Source organism: Diabrotica virgifera, chromosome 2, assembly GCF_917563875.1.
Source record: "Diabrotica virgifera virgifera chromosome 2, PGI_DIABVI_V3a".
NCBI lineage: Eukaryota > Metazoa > Arthropoda > Insecta > Coleoptera > Chrysomelidae > Diabrotica > Diabrotica virgifera.
The window spans coordinates 249,489,053-249,512,725 of NC_065444.1; the positions used below are offsets into that span (position 1 = coordinate 249,489,053).

At 32.5% G+C, this 23,673-nt stretch overlaps 1 protein-coding gene across 2 annotated transcripts in view; it reads left to right on the top strand.

Moving 5' to 3' along the window:
- The window catches only part of LOC114326519 (dynein regulatory complex subunit 5), a 74,388-nt gene that overhangs the window by 10,507 nt on the left and 40,208 nt on the right, over positions 1 to 23,673 (top strand). The window contains exon 2 of one of the 2 annotated variants that reach the window (XM_028274912.2): positions 3,570 to 3,889. In XM_028274912.2, coding sequence (XP_028130713.2) covers positions 3,608 to 3,889 — 282 coding nt within the window. In that variant the 5' untranslated portion in view covers positions 3,570 to 3,607. The remainder of the gene's footprint in view (positions 1 to 3,569; positions 3,890 to 23,673) is intronic. The other variant, XM_028274914.2, reaches the window with a different exon arrangement.

Genomic DNA, 23,673 nt, shown 5'->3' on the forward strand with positions numbered 1-23,673 from the left:
ACCAATTTGAAAGTTTATGTCGTGTTTAAATAAGTGAAGAAACCGCGAATGGTCTTAATATTGGGGTCTTTGCGAAAATTAGCTGTTTGGTCAATTAATTTCGAGATTCTTAAGGATTTATTTTACTTTGCTCTAACTAAAGGACATCGCACACATCTTATGGAAAATATAATGTCACTCAAATTCAATAAAATGTATACGAATAGATTCGTTTTAAATTAACGGTCAAATCTTATCATTGCACCAACTCTGTATTTTCAATAATTAGAGTAGAAATTGATATAAATAAATCTGAAATCAAATGGGTACGTACATAAGTTAGAGAGAGAAAAAATATTTTAAAATACCCAGATTATCGGTACTCCATAAATCAGCGGATTAGTTTCACTAATCCGCTTAGGCCCAGCGGGGTTTAAGCTGTTTTGAATAGCACTCAGAGCAATAATGATTGTAACTAACATTTTATGGACTCCAAAAATGTGATTTCGATAAACTTTAATTGCAATTTACGCCGTAATTAATCATAATTAAGAGTTGGCGCAATAATAAGAATTGACCGTCATTTTAAAACAAATCTAATCGTATAATTTTTATTGAATTTGAGTGACATTATATTTTCCATAAGATGTGTGCGATGTGATAAGATGACTTTGATGTGACTTAACATTATTAACCCCAACTTTCCAATAGTTGAGTTGTGACTTAACATAGGACATTACTAAGATTTTTTTACTACTAAAACATAAATTTAAGTTACAAACAACATTCTATTAATCCGAAATACAAAAAAAAATATCAAAACTAAAAATAAAAGAAAGTGTCATAATATGACACTCCAACATTCAGATGATTCTTTAAGAGAAGAGGATAGTAATATCACAGTAATATTATTAATAGACGAGGCTTAGGTATATTATAAGCGTTTTATAGAAGTCACTTTAGTCGTCAATATACTCTTCTCTTAAAGAATCATCTGAATGTAGAATGTAGGAGGTTTTGGTAAAATGTATGAAAAACTTGAGGTACCCATTGTAAAAGGTTTTGTAGGTGTTTATATTTCTTTGTAGTGATAGGCTTTGCAACAATTTGAGGTAAAACTGGCATATCTTTAGATGCTACAGTATTTCGGCGATTTCTGTATTTTCCTGAAAAATATCTGGGTATTGACTGGAATATTTTGTATTATTTTGAAGGGACTGATGTACCTTTTAGATACCAGAAACATCATTGACATCTAAAAAATATTAAGTTAAGTCCTCGAAAAGTTAGTAGAATAACCTGGTGCACAGTGTTAAGTCACAAAGTGGCATTTTGCAGATTTTTAATAACTAATTTTGTACGTAAATGTGTTTACTTGTTAGTTGCTTTTAAGAATGCTACAAAAAGCCAAATTCTGACTGTTAGAATAAATAAAAATAAAAATACTTACCGGTTTTCAAGTTTTCTAATGAGGTTATATCATTAGTTTCATCATTTTCTGGCTGAAAATCAACAATTTCTGCCGTTTTACGGTTTTTAAAAACAAGTTCACACATACGACTACCACGATTCATAGCGAATATTATTCGATTTATTAAACAAATTACAAAAACACGGTTCTTATAACACTATTTCCTCTGTAAACAATGAGCACGCAATTTCCACTGTCTTTAACATTGTTTACCTCGATTCGCATACGGGACTTAACACAGTATATCGCCATCATTTGGCGAAATGCCGCAAGCAGAGACTTAAATTTCTTTTTCACTAGATATAATTCGATAAGGTAGATCCAAAAGTGCACGTGACCTAACTCATTTCTCTGAAAAATGTGACCTAACACTAGCGTTACCAGGTGTCCCGATTTGCGCGGGACGTCCCGATTTTCAAGGGTCTGGGGACGCGTACCGATTTGTACCTGATCGGGACACTAAATGTCCCGATTTTCACACACGAAAACCAATTTCAGGAAGACTTACAGTGAATTTTATAACTATGTTATAAAAACAAGGCACTCCTAAAAGCGCCAAAATCAAATGAAAAATATAATTTTAATACAAAATAAATAATTTACTTAATCTACATTTTTTTTTTGTAATTTCGTCTGATTCTTATTATTATGTAGGATTAAATACAGATTACAGAAACACCTTGTAGTCCAGTAAATGAACGGAAAATACGGCGATACCGTGTAATTTTCAGGATCAACTCCGAACTGAATGAAAATTTGGACGGCTTGTGCCGTTGGTTGCTTTTACTCGGGGGTGACAGTCACCCCTAGTTTGGGGGTAAAAAACCGCGCGTTTAAAATAAGTCCGGAGATGAATAAATTGACTAATTCTAAGCAATTTTAGTTCTATAGAATTTTAACTTGCTTAATACTTTTTGAGTTATTTACGAATGAAAATGTTTATTTTTCGACAAAAAAATCACGTTTTCAGGCGATTTTCACAAATTACTCAAAAAGTAAGTATTTGATCAAAAAAAAATTCTTAGCAAAAATGTAGCATAATATAAAAAAATGAAAAAAATTGTGAACTCGTAAAGTGTATAGACCCAGCAAAAGTAAAGTTGTAGTTCATGAAAAATACGTTATTATTCGTCAAATTCCAAATCAAATATTTCAACGTGAAATAACCAAGAAATGAAGCACTTTTCACGAAAAAACAATTAAAACTTTTTTAATAAAGCTTTATTTTTATGTTTTAAAAAAGTTTCTAGCATCAAAACTAAGCGAGTTATGCTCAAAATCAAGTAGACTCCTTTTTTTTTTGGTAAAAAAATCGTGAAAATCTCCCCCTACTTAGCACCCCAAATGAAATTAATCGTTACCGCTTTACAAACAATTTACTTTATTAATGTATTTATCACATGATAGAAAGGGCCTGAACGAGTCATTAATCACGAGTGTATGCAAAATATGAACAGCCATATTTGAACCAATTTTTGTTTACCAGGAAAACAAAATGAATCTATCATATTTATAAAAGCAAAACCTACCTACTTTTTACTCCTTGAGATTTTTAGTATCCCTAATACTTTTAAGTTATTTTGAAAAAAGGACATTTTCCAATATTTTAGGAATTTTTTTTTTTCTATTAAACCATTTTTTTTCAAAATTAAGCACTCCCAACCGGTAAACCTTACAGATCGTATAAACAATACACATAAAGTAAATGGTAAAGCGGTAAGGATCAATTTTATTTACGGTGCTAAATAGTAGGAGATTTTCACAATTTTTTTTACCAAAAAAAGGAGACAACTTTATTTTGAGCGTAACTAGCTTAGTTTTAATGTTAGAGATTTTATTTGCTACTGGGCTATTGTTGTTTATTTGTCCCGATCTACAACCCTAAATCCCGATTTGTTTTTGTTTATGTACCGATTAAAATCAAATCGGACCTGGCAACACTACTTAACACACCTTACCTCTGAAGTGCTGATATTATTCTAATATTATGCTATTCTAATATAAAATATAGAATGCATAAATTGTATTATAAATATAAATTAAAATTCAAAATAATATTATGTACCTATATTATATTAATATTTAAATTCACCTATACTATATAGAACCAAATTTTTAGCTTTTTGTTTTGAAATAGACTCCAAAATTTAATCAAAAATGCGAATCACCCACACCATCGATCCGCTGATAGTAGACTTATATAAACCTCCTGCAGAATGTTTAAATTTAGTCGGTGAGGATAAACGATTAATTGTTACCGAGGACTTAAACTGGAATCAAGATCATGTACCAACGCTAGCAGATTTATGCGTCAAGAGAATTGCGGAACGGTTTGAGGAAAGACCCTATTTCCACGAGTTACCGTGCGAGGACAAAGATCATCTTCTGGAATTGCTGTCTACGAAAATTCAGCTTGAAATAGCGATACCATTGATAGACGTAAGTTAAAACAATTACTGTTATATTTGATCCCGTAGTAAGTTATATAGGTAGGTGGCTTTTGTCGAAAGCGGTCGATTTCATATCCACAAGCTCACACTTGTTTTAATCGATAGACTATGTTGTCAATACATACCGGGTGTCCCAATAAGAATGGCTCTCGGCCATATCTCAGGAACCGTTTATAGTACAGCTTTGAGAAAAACATATTTACAACAAAAGTTCCCTCGGAAAAAGCCTGGAAATTATTTTCATCATTGTAGGTCCACCGCTAGAGGGCGTAATTGAATATCAAAAATTAAAAAATAAAAATTTACAAAATTTACTTAATGAAAGGGCACTGGAAATTCAATCATCGTATTCTTCATAAAATTCTACGCATATTTGATTTCACAAGTTTAAGTCTACCTTTGCAAATAAGAGTTAGAGGTGAGTGGGAACCTTCTTATGAAAAAATGGCTGTAAGTCCGGTTCTGCTAAATCGAACTTTGCATACTTGGTCTGGTTGAAAACAGCTCTTTTTAGTCAATATAAGTGTCTTATCTTCGAAACAGAAATAATTATTCTATAATTCTAATTATTTTCAGAAATCTAGTTTTCTTTGGAAAATATTAAATACAAGTATGCATTTTTAATCCTGTATTACAAAATTAGACCAAATTAGCAACATAATACCAAAAACCACATGTCGATACCTTTTTTTCTATCTCGAGATATCTTAAGAAATGTGTAAACTTTACACATAACTGTTATTGTTACCGGTAAACGAAGTTAAGGAAAAATAGTGTGCTATGAAAAAAAAAGAATGTGTGTGTACTTTGTACGCACGTAAGAAGATATTCTTCTATTATATAATAGGTAATTTAAACTAAGTAAATATACTTAAAAGGTTATTTGTATTTTATTTAAAAATCAAACTAACTTTCTTATCTACCACTTTCAAAAAATTTTTATTTAAACAACCAAAAATAAAAAAAAATATCTCAGTGCTAACGCATTTCCCACTACTCCAGCGAGGCCCTAGAAATAGACATGTAAGTTTCGGATATAATTACACAACACGGCGACATATAGTGTAAAAATGTTATGCTTACATAATATTTTATTATTTTACTACAGGGAAACACAAATCCAAAAACACAAGAATTATAATAAATAATACATTTCCTAAAACCACTAATATATTCTTTTAATGACTTATTTGCACGGTTACAGATACATACATACCTATCTTGAAAGATTAGCAATGAACTACATACTGTCAGAACTACATACTGTCAGTGTGCGCAGGCGCGCGGATCATGTACAATTTTACCCTCAATCGATTCGCCGCTAAAGAGAATATCTTCAAAAATAAACATTTTCCAGATGTAATAAACGTATATAATTAATTAAAACAACAATAAGACAAACAACACTATAAAATATAACATAGAAATAAAAGAAACTACTTACTTAGTCTTAGTGACTGCCTAAATGTTCAAATTGTTGCCCATCATTTTCGATGCAAGCATTTATTTACTCTTTCAAGAGTAGATTGAATAGCAACAGATTTAACTGTTTTAGACTTTTATTTATGGGGACGCATTAAAGACCTTGTTTTTGCCGCTAGGCCCACTACGCGAGAAAACATGATCTAAAATCTAGAGAATACGAAACGCCATTCAAAGCATTACGAAAGCAGAAATTGAAACTACTGTTCAATCTACTTGAGTAAAAGCTTGCATCGAAAATGATGGGCAACAATTTGAACATTTAGGTCGTCACTAAGTAAATAATTGCATTTATTTCTTTGTTATATTTTATAGTGTTGTTTGTCTCATTGCTGTTTTAATAGTTATATACGTTTACATCTGGAAAATGTTTCTTTGTTTTTTCCATAGCACACTACTTTTCCTTAACTTCGTTTACCGGGGACATCAACAGTTGTTTAAAATTTACACGTTTCTTAAAATATCTAGAGATAGATAAAAGGTATCGACATGCGGTTTTCGGTATTATGTTGCTAATTTGGTCTAATTTTGTAATACAGGATTAAAAATGCATACTTGTATTTAATATTCTCCAAAGAAAACTAGATTTCCGAAAATAATTAAATAACGCCTACTAGCTGGCATATTATTTATTAGGCTCTTTCGAAAATAACACTTTTACATTAACAATAAATGCTGTATAAAAGGTATATTTAAAAAAAACCCTCAAAAGGGCCACATCAATTCACATAACTAGTTTTCGACTGGTTTACCAGTCATCGTCAGTGCTTACCTAAAATGAATATAACCTGATAAAAAGGGCAAAGATGTTGAAATTTTGACTAGGGTTAAAAAAAATATTAGGTTTGTAACAACTAGCTGATGATTTTCTGTTGGAGTGAATGAAAAGGGAGTGGTAAACTCCAACAGAAGTAGTAAAAAGAAGAAGATCTACTTAATGTAGCCAAAGGACAAAAATGTGTGGCTTCTCCGTTGAAGAAGCTGGAGTAACTAAAATACAACTTTGTAGTAGTATTTGTATGGAAGGATGCCAAGACAAAGAATATCGAATTGATACAGGACTAGAGATGAGAAATCATTAATAGATAGATATAACTTGAATGGCTAGCTAAATATGTATGAGAAGGGCCACTTGACACTCAAGGAAGGATTCGGCCAATTTGCACGGCTATTTTTGGCCAGACAATAGATTAAAGGAAGTGACAATGATGGCTCGAAAAGAAGATATGAAGATAATGTTCAGAAAATAGATAGAGTAAATATAATAATATACTGAAAATAGAATGAATTTTTGGGCGCCAGAAGAAGGATAACTAGGTTAACGCTCTTCCAGGTATTCTACGCTGCTATAGAGTATGTTAAATTTGTAGTACAAGTATGTGAAAAGTTATTAAAGATTATTAAATTATAAAATATACTACTAAAAATAAAGGAGTAATAAGAAAAAAAATCACAATAAATGTATATTTATTGAATGTAACTACTAGATCTTTTTAACAATCTCTGAGTTAGGACAAGTAACTAGTGTGTAACTCTAACATGACAGGAAAAAGTGATACTAGTGAAAGTCAATTACAAAATCATCATACAACTATGATCTAAGAATACTCTTTATAAGGTTAGAAAAACTGACTACGGGTACCTCTAATACAGGAAGTACAACTTACAACTAGGTTAGTAGAACCCTCACCAAATAATAATTGTACGTTTATAATACGTACACCTTAATTAAATACTACCTGATACTATATATAACATATAAATACCTCACTGTGAGTGGGACAGGCACAAGCCTTATTGAATAAATAAACCTACGAGTGGATACACAGATCCTTTTCCTAACTCGTGGTTTATAATAGTAATAATAACAAGTGAAACCAAAAACTAATCTGAGGGATTAGAATCCAGAAGTTCATATGAATTTAATAAATTAAGGTTAAAGTTAAATAAAGTTAATAAGTTAAAGTTAAGTAAAGTTAATAAGTTCAAGTTAAATAAAGTTAATAATTACAATTTTGACTAATATGTGAAGTTAATTTTTAAAAATTTAATTAAACATATACTAAAATAATGGAATGAGTTTAAATAATTATACAAAAGTGGAACACAGCCTAAAAATAATCAAGATAAGAGTACCGACTACTATTATCAGGGAAAATATCTGAGCTCAGAAATTTATACCTTTATAGATTGCAGAGTGTTGGGGAACGCTATCAATTAAATATTATGTTGTAAAGAAAAAAAAACCTATAAAAAATATAAAGCAGGAAAAATGTGTGTGCAATTGAACTATAAAAAAAAATGTACTAAATATCACAAAACCAGTCTGTCTTTAATAAGAGCACAGTAAATGTTCCCAAACAAACCACTCTTTCCTAATCTTGAAGTTGATGTAATGAGCACCCAAGGGTGCTAACTCTCGCTAGCAGCTGTCCTGCTGGAGGTACAGGAGAGGAAGACTGGTAGAAAGCAGCTGAAGGTACTCAAAACTGTTGGAAAGCAGCTGGAGGTACTCAAAAAAAGAAAATGTGGAAATAATCCAGGCTGGTCGCCTATTGATTGTTTCTCTCTGTGTGGTCTGGCCTTGGTGTTGTTGTAGGGTGGCTTTAAGATTTCATGGTAGGTGCTAAAAAAAACACAGTGTGGTGTTACTACCAATCTACCAATGTCAAAAAAAAGAAGCAAGAGATACGAGGAGGTGTTTTTATTCCTATGGGAATAAGAAGAAATAGGTCATTAAGTCCAAAAACTTGAATGACTAGACAGCTTGACCTTTTATCAGGTTGCTATCAGATGACCTTGGTCAAATAACACAAGTAATTTCCAATTGAAATACAAAATATAATTACTGTGAAAGAATATTTTATTATAATATATACACCGGTATATAGATATATTATACAAGGATGAAATATAGTAAGACTAAGCGATGGATACTTATTTGATCATCGTTCAAAAGATAGGAGTTCTGTAGACTTGAAAGGAATATAAAAAATGGAGTTTAAATTAGCTCTATTTTCCAACTGGAAGCACAAATTAACAACGAATATTGAATTATCTCTAGATGAGTTTGATCCATGAAAATAAAACATAAAAACCATGAAAATAGACTATGTGAAACTTAGTTAGCAAATGTCAAGGACTTCCAAAATGGCTGAATAAAATACTTAATAAAATGTGTATTTACCGGGGTAGAACTCATTGGATATAGTATGCTCTAAAATTCTTCAAATCCACTGCTGCTGGATAACTTCACTATACTTTTATTGTAATATTTAATCAATTTGGAACTGAGAATTAGAGGTGAATAATTGAGTCTAATGACCCCGCACACTACGATTCAGACCGAACACTCGAGAAACAATGGCAATCCAAGGCTCACGTTCACAGCTGAATCCTTCGTACCCCTCTACTAAGCATTGGCTGTCAAAGTGGGGAAACCAATGTTGCCACGTTTTAAATGTGACGTCATCAAGCATTTAAAAATTCTGAGATGGGTTTAAGTTCTATTTGAATAAACATTGAAAGAAAATAATTCTGAAAATAATTAAATAATATTTTGGATAGTTAAATAATATCTTCCCATCAATAATCGATTCTATAAGGGGCGGAACGTCACATTCCCTTTCAACCACCAGAAAAAAAATTTTATTTAAAAAAATTTTTTTTTTTTTTTTTTTTCTCAAAATATTAAACTAGAGTAGTAGTGCTTAGTGTATCATTCCCCGTTGATTCGCAAGATTACAAATAATCACCACTAATAATCAAGGGAAAGTAGGATGGTCACTGCAGCAAATAACGGAAATTGCAAAATATGACCCGAAGTCCTAGTAAAAGTGCTAAAGATGAGACATAATTTATAATGACAAATAAGTGTCGAATTGGCAGTAAATCCAAAGTTGAACTATCCATGGACATCAGATTTATAAGGAGTACATCCAAGGACGAACAACCAGGCAAAGGTGAGAGCCAATTCATACCATAACGCAAGTACATATACTAAAGTCACCAATGAAATCAATAACTATAATAAGTGAAGAATCAAACACTCAATCCTAAATTGGACTAGCAATGGACACCAGATTCGTAATAGCATATCCAGAGAAGAACAACTAGGAATATTTATAGAATAATTTTCACCAATACCAACTAATATAAATAGTGAACATACCAAAGGAATGCAAACACATTAACCAAAATAAATGTGGAATCAGACACTCAATCCAAAGTCAGACTATCAATGGACAACAGATTCACAAAAGCATATCCAATGAAGAACGACCAGGAAGATTTATGGACCAATTCACATCCATACTAAATCATATAAATAAATTAGGTCTACGTACACCCACATCCGGTAATACGAACCTATACAACCAAATAAACAAAATAAGTGAAGAATCGGACACTTAATCCAAAATCGGACTAGCAATGGACACCAGATTTATAGGAGCATATCCAAAGAAGAACGATCAGGAAGATTTATGGACCAATTCTCACTAATACTAAATAACTAACTAAATTAGCTCTAGATCTACCCTCATCCGGTAATATGAGCCTATCGAAACTAAATAGTAAAAATAAAGGATGAACTTATAAGTTCTATGACTCCATGGTAAATACAAAATATGACGGGAACGAGCTCCCAATCTTTCATAAGACTGTATATTCATGTGAACATACATAGGATTATCCAGGAGATATTCCTGAATCTAAGCAACAATTAATGCCTAAGGAAAGAAGAGGGAATCTACTAAAAAGAAAATCAATAATTTGTCCCAGTGGGTTAATCACTAACATTACGACTCTACGTCTATGGAAAGTCAAGCATCTATATACTATGAACTAAGAGACATAAAATAAGCAAACTAGACTTCCCTATTATCGTGTGAAAATGTGCCTGGAATATTTGGAACAATTGCACAAGAATGGTTAGGAAGTGTTGTACACCATTTCCCAACCAGAAATATTATCATGGATAAACATCTGCCTACTCTGACAAGAAAGACATGGATTACGAAATCGGATAGCAGTGATCAGTTGCTGAACTTCGAACCCACGTATTCACCAACTTTGAGCATTAACAGACTAGTTCATAAGAAGAAATATGAAGGACTCAAGAATTCATTTATAAATCAAAATTCCAAATTCATTCCAGAATCATCCTGTGGAGGAAGTAAGAATCCGAATTAATATAAAGTATTTAAGGTACCTGTGACAAATATCAATAAAGTAACCCAATAACAAATTAACAACCACAACTTCTTTCCAATATGGCAAATCCAATGACATGATATAAAAACAATAAAAAAAAATAATAGGTATGTAATCAAATATCCAAGATATAACACATAATCTAAGATATGGTAGTGTAACATAGTTCCATCTATATTAAGCAAGAATACTTGTATGAGCCCACACATCCAAATATCTTAATATATAATAATCAACAGCCCTTTTATTCTGAGAGGTTGAGTCCAAAACTAAGAGTACAAGTGGAGGTTATTAACTTGGTAATACTACTGGCTGGATTAGTATTTGAGAATATTTGTCGATAATGACTCAAATGCAATCTATAATACAAAAAAAAAATAATAATAAACTCATACAAGCGGTATTACACAAGAATTCGGTACCTAATAACTAATACGTGAGAAATCATCAAGCCATGCCGAAGGATAAAAATTGCTATGGTCAGGCATTATCTGGTGATTAACAATTTAAACTAAAATACTATACCATAATAAAACTAATTAAAGGCAAACACAGGAAGATATTAGCTTAAACAACCCTGTTAAGCTAATCTTCTTCCGATGAAGTTGAAGAATCCACATCGTCCATGGTGTTGTCAGGCAGTAAATCCTTTACATGAAATTGACCAATTCGCTTATTAGTCGAATTGTCCTTTAATTCATAAATCAAAGGAGATATTACCCTTGAGACAGTACATGGGACATATTTCTGGCAAAACTTTGCAGAAATGGCATCACCCTTATTGGATTTGACAAAATTGCGCTTTAAGACTCGATCACCAACAAAGAATCGCAGATCTCGTTTCCTCAAATTATAGTGCTGCTGGTTCCTTAGGTAAGAAGTTTTTAACTTCTTCCTAATGTCTGCGAAAATATGAGGTAACGCCTGGAGATCATCTAAGCGATGAAGTTTCTCAGATATTTGAGGAAGATTTTCGGAATTGTCTGAAATTACACCAAAATAATCACCTGATAAAGCCACATTCCTACCAAAATTCAAATATGCTGGAGAGCACTGGGTAACTTCATGGACAGAAGTCCTTATGGCTTGAGCTATGGAATGAATATATTGATCCCAAGCTCTGTGATCAGGGTAAGTATAGGACCTTAGAGCTGTGACAATACTGCGATTTACTCTCTCAGTATGATTTGCTTGTGGATGGTAGGCAGCATTATAAAAGGTCTTTTGAACCTTATATTTAGCTAGAAGATCTTTAAAGGCCTTCGATACAAACTGAGGACCGTTGTCACATGACACAATTTGAGGAACACCATACACCAAAAAGACTTGTTCCTCCAAATATTTTAAAATTGCTGGAGTTGTGGCCTGGCGAAGGGGACAAACTAAAGGAAATTTAGTGAAATAATCCACAACTACCAGGCAATAGGTATTACCCTTGTAACTCCGAGGATAAGGTCCAATGAGATCCATTGAGATCATCTGCCAAGGAAAATTTATGTTCCTGAAGGAACCCATAAGTCCAGCCTGTGGTAGGTTACTTGGTTTACAAGTAGCACAAACCATGCATTTAGAAATGTACCTTTTTATAGACTTCCGCATACCAGGCCAATAATATAATTCGGCAATACGGTGATAAGTCTTATAAAAACCAAAATGACCCGCCGTAACTTCATCATGAAACATATGCAGAATATTTTCCCTATTTGGCGTAGGTACAACTATTTTCCACTCCGACATATTGGATAAGGACTCTATCGGACTTAAGATGTGTTTGTACAGAATATTATTCTCTACCTTAAAATCAGGATATTTTTGTGGGTCTTGAGTGACCCTATCAATCATATTCTGATACCACATATCAGGACTTAAAGAGGACAGATCTAGGACATTAATATCATGGACACGTGAAAGAGCATCTGCGACCACTACCCCGTTTGCCTTTCTATGGACAATCTTATATGAATAGGCAGCCAGTTTGCATATCCATCGAGAAAGCCTCTGTGAAGGGTTTTTCATACTATGAAGCCATACTAAGGAACTATGATCAGTAATTATAGTGAAATTACGACCTTCCAGATAATAACGAAAAGCTTCTAACCCATGGATGATAGCTAAGAGTTCTTTCTCCGTAGTTGAATAGTTTTTCTGGGCCTTGTTCAACTTCTTACTAGTGTACGCTATGGGGTGTTCGGAGCCATCTTTCAACTGAAATAATACGCCTCCAGAAGCTGTATTAGAGCAATCTGTCATTAGATAAAAATGCTCATCAAAATTAGGTGACATCATAACCGGAGCGCTCGTTAAAGCATCTTTAACGCGCCTAAAAGCTTCGTCAGCCTCAGGAGTCCAAGTAATGGTCTGTCCCTTTTTCCTGTTCTTCAAAAGATCAGTAAGAGGTGACAACAAAGTAGAGTAGGACGGTACAAATCGCCGATAATAGCCACACATTCCCAATATCCTACGGACTTGGGTGGTGGTCTTTGGTATAGGAAAATTTTTGATAGCAACTATTTTCTCAGGATCAGTCCTCAGCCCCTGGTTATCCACAACATAACCCAAGAACTTAAGACTAGGGCGACAAAACTGACATTTATCCAGATTGACCGTTAGATTAGCTTCCTTAAGACGTAAAAATAACTTATCTAAAATTTCCATATGAAGGGAAAAATCAGGAGTGACAACCAAAATATCGTCTAAATAATAGAAAACATAGGGCTCTAACGGTGGACCAATGACTAAATCCATCAGACGACACATTGTCTGAGGAGCAGAAACAAGACCGAAAGGCATGGTGACAAACTGGAATAATCCTTTACCACTGACAGCAAAAGCAGTATACTTCTTGCTCTCTTCACTCAGTGGGATCTGTAGGAAGGCCTTAGACAAATCAATAGAAGAGATGTATTTGGCATTCTGAAGTTTGCTCAAAATCACATCTATTCTGGGGATAGGATAAGCATCCCTGTTAGTTGTGATACTGTTTAGTTTTCGACCGTCAAAGCAGATCCTGAAGGATCCATCCTTCTTCTTCGTTAACCAGAGCGGAGAACAGTAGGACGATGTTGAAGGTTCTATGATATTTAAAGCAAGCATCGAATCTACTTCCTTTTCTAAATCTGCCTGCCAGGCTTGAGGTATGGGGTACTGATATAATCTGAAAGGAGTGGGATTTCCCACTTCGATAGTGTGAGAGATTAACGACGTACGACCTAGTTTGTCTTTTGAAGAAAGAGTAGTAAATTTAGAGATCATACTCTCTAATTGCCTTTGTTCAGAGCTTGATAAACTAGCAAAATCGTGAATAGCACTAAGGGTAGATAAATTAAATTCAGATATGGAAAAAGAAAAATCAGAACAACTTAAGGTACTATTGAAAGCATTGAAAAAGTCCATACCTAAAATTATAGAATTCTGCACGGAAGGAATAACATAAAATGTAATTTCCCTACATAAATCTGCCACTGTGATTTTAATTTGGAGTTTGCCCGTAATGGACTGAACTGTACCATCTGCAGTAGATACTTGCAAAGATGAAATGGGCATAATGGGAATACTAGAATTTTTCAATAAATTTAACGAATGTGCCCCTATCAATGAAATATTAGAGCCACTATCTAACAAAGCTAAACACGATTGTCCTAAAATTTGAATAGGAAGATATGGCCTATTATCATTTTGTTTCCTAACTAATAACGAATTAATATCTAGATCTAAAGTATTTGGTTGTCTACAACCGTTATATGGAACTAACCCAGACGTATCATCATCATTAACAAAACTAGAATCTAATATAGATAATGGAACCACATTACTATCACAATTATTATTGTTACGTTGAACACTACCAATCAAAGAAGCGTTTGTAAATGACCATCTGTGATCATTTGAATCAAGCGAATCTAACGTATTATCTATAGAAATAAATTTCTGGTTTAATTTTGTTTTGTGGTGTGTGCTGCTTTCTTGAACGACACCCCTTTCCCTTTTCGTGAAGATGGGTTTGGGTTGCTGGATGTGCTTGGTCCAGCAGTTTCGTTTGACGATGGGGTTTGATTCCCTGATTGGATGTTGGACGGAGAAACGTTCAGGGGACGGACCTCCGACGTGTCGTTTCCCGAACACTTAGAACAGTTTCTTTTAAGGGTGTTCTCTCGGCCACAACCATGGCAGAAAATACGATTTTGAGGAATCCCACAATTGTAAAATGGGTGACCAGGCTGATCACAATTCCAGCAGACAAGAGAACTAACAACCGAAACATTATGTTCATGACCCTTATTTAGCCAAGAACGTTGCCTAAAGGAAGTTGGCTGAGAAGAAGAGTTAGAAGAGGATCGAGATGTGGATGGAGGTTGAGAAGACCAGGATAACGTTTCCTCCAAACGTTTGCATTTTATAGTAAGGTCATCAATGTTCTGAATGTCCATAAGAGCTAATTGTTGATGATAAAAGGGCAATAGACATTTAAGGATGATTTTAATTTTAGCTAAATCTGACAAAGGAGTGTCTAAACGACTACACATACCTAATATAGTATTAATAAACATAGTAACAGATTCCCCAGGTTTCTGCTTATGATTCTTAATTTGATCTAATAAATCATCCTGGAATGAATACGGAAGAAAATCCGACTTCAACTTTTTAATCAGATCAGACCAACAAGAAAAATTACCCCTGTTATTCATAAACCATGTAAAAGCGGTCCCGGTGAACAACTCAGCAGAAGCAGCAAACAAATCCTCTTCAGAAACACCTCTAGATATTCGAAGACATTCAACCCTTTCTAAAAATGACATCACATCAGTGTGCTGTTTTTCACCTGAAAATGAAATACCCCATTTGTGTACTTGAACAGGTTTGGAGTACGTAAAGCTAGGTACATTGACTGAAGCATTAGGAGTAGAGGTAGCAATGGGGTTAACTCTAGAATCAAGTTCACCCTCTAGTGTTAATATTTTAAGAGAAACAGACCTCTTGAACGGTTCCTGTTCTTCAGAAGGACAGTGTAGCAAGTGTACACGGGCAGAAATATGGCCTAGGCGAGATGTTAATCGCGCATACTCTGTATCCTTTACAGTTCCCCTAAACTTTTCGATTTTTTTAGACAAGCTGTCCAATGTTTCAGTGATTCCTTTTTGTTGTTCCTCAAAAGGAAGGGATACAGCTGAAATTTGGAGAAAACTTCTATTGCCAGCTTCTTGTTTCAAAGCACCTCTCAAAAGATTGCGTTTTTTATCGACAGTTGTCGACTCCTCTGGCATTATGTCCCGAATCTTTAATTCATAATCCAATTCATCCACCAGAAGATGTTCAGCTTTAAAAGCACACATGATGAGAGCAAAGTTATTGACAAATAGTCCAAAGAACAGAAATATGAAAAATATGAAAATATGAAAGTTTGCACGCAAAATATATATAATATAAACCGAGAAAATATCAGCAACACACCAACAAAATCAAAATAGCCAGCAAAAAAAAAAATATATATATAATGCAGTATATAATCTAATAAATAAGATCAAATAAATATATAAGATCAAATAAATGGATAAATAATCCAATAAATATTGTATACTCAAGTAAACCTACTACCTAAATACTGGAAGTAAATTTTTTTATTTATATGTAACTTACCACCACTCTAGAAAAAATATATATCTATAATAATAATAATAATAATCAACACTTAGTTGTACCTCCAACTATACCACTATTGACTGAAGAAATAAAATTGTTATATGAATTATATTATTAATAGCAATATTAAATATAAGTTCCCAATAAAAATTCAAAATCTAACCCAGAATGTAAGCTGCACAAACATATACTATAATGAGGTCCCAAAATATAAACAAAAATCAAAACAGCGTTTAAGAATACCTGATATGTATCAGAAATTAAAAATAAAATAAATAAGTAACAATATGTGTATAGGATACCAAACGGAAATAACAAAGAGATTTCAGATAAAAGAGAAGAATTGACCTAAATGAATACTGTCTCAGACCAAAAATAAAGCCACCACGTTGGAAAGCCGATGTAACAACTCGCTGATGATTTTCTGTTGGAGTGAATGAAAAGGGAGTGGTAAACTCCAACAGAAGTAGTAAAAAGAAGAAGATCTACTTAATGTAGCCAAAGGACAAAAATGTGTGGCTTCTCCGTTGAAGAAGCTGGAGTAACTAAAATACAACTTTGTAGTAGTATTTGTATGGAAGGATGCCAAGACAAAGAATATCGAATTGATACAGGACTAGAGATGAGAAATCATTAATAGATAGATATAACTTGAATGGCTAGCTAAATATGTATGAGAAGGGCCACTTGACACTCAAGGAAGGATTCGGCCAATTTGCACGGCTATTTTTGGCCAGACAATAGATTAAAGGAAGTGACAATGATGGCTCGAAAAGAAGATATGAAGATAATGTTCAGAAAATAGATAGAGTAAATATAATAATATACTGAAAATAGAATGAATTTTTGGGCGCCAGAAGAAGGATAACTAGGTTAACGCTCTTCCAGGTATTCTACGCTGCTATAGAGTATGTTAAATTTGTAGTACAAGTATGTGAAAAGTTATTAAAGATTATTAAATTATAAAATATACTACTAAAAATAAAGGAGTAATAAGAAAAAAAAATCACAATAAATGTATATTTATTGAATGTAACTACTAGATCTTTTTAACAATCTCTGAGTTAGGACAAGTAACTAGTGTGTAACTCTAACATGACAGGAAAAAGTGATACTAGTGAAAGTCAATTACAAAATCATCATACAACTATGATCTAAGAATACTCTTTATAAGGTTAGAAAAACTGACTACGGGTACCTCTAATACAGGAAGTACAACTTACAACTAGGTTAGTAGAACCCTCACCAAATAATAATTGTACGTTTATAATACGTACACCTTAATTAAATACTACCTGATACTATATATAACATATAAATACCTCACTGTGAGTGGGACAGGCACAAGCCTTATTGAATAAATAAACCTACGAGTGGATACACAGATCCTTTTCCTAACTCGTGGTTTATAATAGTAATAATAACAAGTGAAACCAAAAACTAATCTGAGGGATTAGAATCCAGAAGTTCATATGAATTTAATAAATTAAGGTTAAAGTTAAATAAAGTTAATAAGTTAAAGTTAAGTAAAGTTAATAAGTTCAAGTTAAATAAAGTTAATAATTACAATTTTGACTAATATGTGAAGTTAATTTTTAAAAATTTAATTAAACATATACTAAAATAATGGAATGAGTTTAAATAATTATACAAAAGTGGAACACAGCCTAAAAATAATCAAGATAAGAGTACCGACTACTATTATCAGGGAAAATATCTGAGCTCAGAAATTTATACCTTTATAGATTGCAGAGTGTTGGGGAACGCTATCAATTAAATATTATGTTGTAAAGAAAAAAAAACCTATAAAAAATATAAAGCAGGAAAAATGTGTGTGCAATTGAACTATAAAAAAAAATGTACTAAATATCACAAAACCAGTCTGTCTTTAATAAGAGCACAGTAAATGTTCCCAAACAAACCACTCTTTCCTAATCTTGAAGTTGATGTAATGAGCACCCAAGGGTGCTAACTCTCGCTAGCAGCTGTCCTGCTGGAGGTACAGGAGAGGAAGACTGGTAGAAAGCAGCTGAAGGTACTCAAAACTGTTGGAAAGCAGCTGGAGGTACTCAAAAAAAGAAAATGTGGAAATAATCCAGGCTGGTCGCCTATTGATTGTTTCTCTCTGTGTGGTCTGGCCTTGGTGTTGTTGTAGGGTGGCTTTAAGATTTCATGGTAGGTGCTAAAAAAAACACAGTGTGGTGTTACTACCAATCTACCAATGTCAAAAAAAAGAAGCAAGAGATACGAGGAGGTGTTTTTATTCCTATGGGAATAAGAAGAAATAGGTCATTAAGTCCAAAAACTTGAATGACTAGACAGCTTGACCTTTTATCAGGTTGCTATCAGATGACCTTGGTCAAATAACACAAGTAATTTCCAATTGAAATACAAAATATAATTACTGTGAAAGAATATTTTATTATAATATATACACCGGTATATAGATATATTATACAAGGATGAAATATAGTAAGACTAAGCGATGGATACTTATTTGATCATCGTTCAAAAGATAGGAGTTCTGTAGACTTGAAAGGAATATAAAAAATGGAGTTTAAATTAGCTCTATTTTCCAACTGGAAGCACAAATTAACAACGAATATTGAATTATCTCTAGATGAGTTTGATCCATGAAAATAAAACATAAAAACCATGAAAATAGACTATGTGAAACTTAGTTAGCAAATGTCAAGGACTTCCAAAATGGCTGAATAAAATACTTAATAAAATGTGTATTTACCGGGGTAGAACTCATTGGATATAGTATGCTCTAAAATTCTTCAAATCCACTGCTGCTGGATAACTTCACTATACTTTTATTGTAATATTTAATCAATTTGGAACTGAGAATTAGAGGTGAATAATTGAGTCTAATGACCCCGCACACTACGATTCAGACCGAACACTCGAGAAACAATGGCAACAGTGTTGCCATGATAGTCAAGGAAATTTCACCACACTAGCTACACAAAATATCACCACTTTTCACCACAGTTAAAAATGGCGGCAAATTTGAAATATTGTTGACATAATAAAGAAAGAAAGAACTTCAATTAAATACTAAGGACTTCCTCAAACATATTAGAGAGTTATTGCCAACGTCTTTTAAGTCGACCTGTAATAAAAGATCCTTTATTTTGACATATAAGCATGCGCAGTATTGCGTCTTTTATTTTTGTCTTTTAATAAAATACAGGCCGCCTGTATTTAAGGAAAATTAGAGGACACCTTTATTTTAATAAAAGTTCCTTTATTTTGACATAACGTGTCAAAAATGTGAAGAAAGGTCTAACTTCACTTGTATTTTGAATTTATCTTGTCGCTTCTTTGGATTGATAATTTATGTATTGTGGGATTGATATTTGATTAAACTTTCATCATTAAAGTTGTATGTTGGGTTTTATTTATTAAAAACAACTCTAAGTAATATTCTGAGATATAAATTATTGATGTTTTGACCCAAACGAATATAGAAAAGAACATTTTATTGAAGCTTGAGTTATTACAAGAAGTTGTAAAAAGGAATATTACCTAAATAATTTTAAATTGTTATACTAATTACAATGATCAGACTTAAAATATCAGTAACTCATTTATTAAACTCAATATATTTTACATTTTTCTATAGAAATAAATATTTATTGAAGATATAAGAGATTGAAGATATAAGATCAATAAACTTTAATGAAAGTTAGGATTTGTTAAAATTCTAGATTCAAAATAGAGTTCTATTCAACAGATATATAACAACAGGTTAACAAAATAGAACAAAGGTTCAAGTATTTATTTTTGAAAATTTAATCTTTTATAGATAAGAATCTATAAAGTTTTTAATCAAAAGTATTAATACACTTTCATTTTCATGCCATCTTCTTCTTTTGGTTCTTATCCGTTTCGAATGTTGGAAATCATATAGCAATCGTAACCTTGCTAGCTGCGATTCGAAACAGTTCCATTGATATTCTCCCTCTACTAGGTCTTCGCTTACCTTTGACTGTACCTTGCAATATGTACTGCAGCAGGGAGTAACAGTGCTGATTTATCATATGTGTCCCAGATACTGCAGTTTTATGCGTTTAATGGTAAACACAATCTCCAATTCCTTCTTCATTCCTCCTTGTTCGTGATCCATTTCATGCCATCAGTATTTGTTTATTTAAACATTGCCAAAAAAAATTAATAAAAACCAGCATTAAGCTTAATTCTTCTATTATTTTTTTGTATATCGGGAAGTTTATCTGACAGATTAGAGGTCTTTTCATTTTCAGATAACTAATTATTGGGAAGTTTATATAACAGTATCCTTAGTATCTGTCTTTTCAGCTCCGGATAACTAGTTAACGGGAAGTTTTTCTCTGTCAGATATCTATTAGTATCTAATCTGTCAGATAAACTTCCTGATAACTAGTTATCCAGAGGTGAAAAGAAAGAAAGAGAGGGCCAAATGGATAAAAGATCAAACGCCAATAGCATGTATGTATATATTTATAAATTTATTATTTAAAACCTGCTAATGATCATAAAATACTTAAAATCAGTCCCCAATATAATATTTATATTTATTTATAAATTTATTAACAAACTGCAGTCCAATAAAAATAAAATTAGTTTAAGCGCTAGCTTTAAATGTCGAACAATAATTTTAAACAAACACACACACAATTTAGTCGCATTAGATTAGCTCCTGGTTGAAAATGTACTGCCACAGCTTCTATATCAATATCAACAGCACACTCATTTGCCAGTATTTCAACGTTTTCTCTATTATGTACTACTGCAATATGTTAAACTGAACAAGCTGCATCTCATTACATATGGTAAAATGGGAAATCTCTTCACAATACCAAATGTTCTTTCAATAACAATTCTTGAAGGGATTTGTGATGGATTATAAAAACACAACTTCTGTCTGAAAATTCTGGAATGGTGTCATTCGGTAGTTGTAGTTGAGGAATGGATATCCACTATTCCCTAATAATATATTCTCCAGAAATTCCCCATTACATATACCCATAATGCAAAAGTATTTAAAAACTCCTAAAATAGTATTTCCAATTTATTGCACTTCCATATTATTAAACGATGAGTATTATGGGATATATTATGTTGTTCTCTAAACATCTTTAAATGACAAAATAATTAAATTTAACGTTTTACTCTTCAATTATCTTATTTTAATTTATATCGACAAATGGAATTTTATAGGTTATTTTTATATTTACAAAAATATTTCATGTCATTTGTCAAAATAAAAGATTCTTTAACTGCGTTTGCAATACCACTCTTTTAGACCCGTCCTGTATTTGTCCTTTATTAAAGTATCCTGTAATCAAGGATCCTTTATTTGCCGGTGGCAATAACTCTCTATTTATTTACCTAAAACTTTATAATTGCCAGGATGCAATTAATTGTGAAATTTTTTTGCGCTGTTTTTCATACAATTTGGTTATATTTTTAGTAACTTTTACTTTTAAGGCTACACTCTGTGTTTTTTAATTATCTGTCAACTTCTGATGACATTGACATATTGATTGACAATCGACATTCTGTCCTGTCATTGTCATCCTCTCAAGTTTGATATTTTTATTTTACCAATATGATTTTAATTTTAATAATAACCAAATAGGCAACACTATAGGTAACCTTTAAACCTTTTATATTCTAAGACTTATTTAAGTAGATAACTATGAAAGTATGATAAAATGTTAAATAATCAGTATAAAATGAATATGTTTTTAACCTTTATTTAAGTAACAATTTAACAGTATTATGGTAATTATGAAAAAAAGTCAGCTGAGAAGGAAATGGAGCCACTCTAAATAAAAGCAGGTTAAATCAAATAAGACGTTTTAGAGTTTTTTCTCTGTTAACTGCCGAAGAAATTTCTGTCAGTTTATGCCATTGTTTGCACAGTGTAATCACTTTATTGTGATAAGTTATTAGTTGCAATTTATTGCAGAAGTTCTTGTGCAATTAACTTCACAATTACTTGCATCCTGTAAAGAGGCTATAGAACAGTTTATTTTTTGATAATTAAATTTAATTTTTTTCACCACTTTCCGAAACTTTATAAGCGAAATTCACCACATCACCACAATTTCATCACCTCAGCTGCGATCTTTTCATTTTTCACCACATGTGCTGAAATTTCACCACTGATGGCAACCTTGAATGGCAATCCAAGGCTCACGTTCACAGCTGAATCCTTCGTACCCCTCTACTAAGCATTGGCTGTCAAAGTGGGGAAACCAATGTTGCCACGTTTTAAATGTGACGTCATCAAGCATTTAAAAATTCTGAGATGGGTTTAAGTTCTATTTGAATAAACATTGAAAGAAAATAATTCTGAAAATAATTAAATAATATTTTGGATAGTTAAATAATATCTTCCCATCAATAATCGATTCTATAAGGGGCGGAACGTCACAGGTTATACTCACGTGCAATGTACATGTTAGCCACCAAAATGCTATTTTACAAAAATATGTGGGTCAAAGCCCATTTCAAGTAGTCCGTTAAGGAAACATAAGTATAAAAAGCTACTTTAAGCCTTGATGTTTAAAATATAATTTAATTTGCCCTAGGTAACATCTGAAATTTGGGTGTGACTTGTTCACATGTTGGAAGTTTGACGGCAAGTGAAATTGAAATGGTTAGGAACCTCGGAACGATGACAAGACAAACGACAGTTCCACAGGTAGTTTTTAACATAACCTGTCATATTTAAGAATAAGGTATAAATATTATTGAAATTAGAAATGATGTAACAACACACCCAATGTGGAAATTATCATGTAAAATTCATTAAACTAATGAGTTTAATGAATTTTACATGATAATTTCCACATTGGGTGTGTTGTTACATCATTTCTAATTTCAATAATATTTATACCTTATTCTTAAATATGACAGGTTATGTTAAAAACTACCTGTGGAACTGTCGTTTGTCTTGTCATCGTTCCGAGGTTCCTAACCATTTCAATTTCACTTGCCGTCAAACTTCCAACATGTGAACAAGTCACACCCAAATTTCAGATGTTACCTAGGGCAAATTAAATTATATTTTAAACATCAAGGCTTAAGGTAGCTTTTTATACTTATGTTTCCTTAACGGACTACTTGAAATGGGCTTTGACCCACATATTTTTGTAAAATAGCATTTTGGTGGCTAACATGTACATTGCACGTGAGTATAACCTAATATTTTTTTTAACCCTAGTCAAAATTTCAACATCTTTGCCCTTTTTATCAGGTTATATTCATTTTAGGTAAGCACTGATGATGACTGGTAAACCAGTCGAAAACTAGTTATGTGAATTGATGTGGCCCTTTTGAGGTTTTTTTTTAAATATACCTTTTATACAGCATTTATTGTTTTTGTATCACATGGTATACAGCCAACTACAGGAAAACTTTTTTCCTTGTGGACTTTTACAT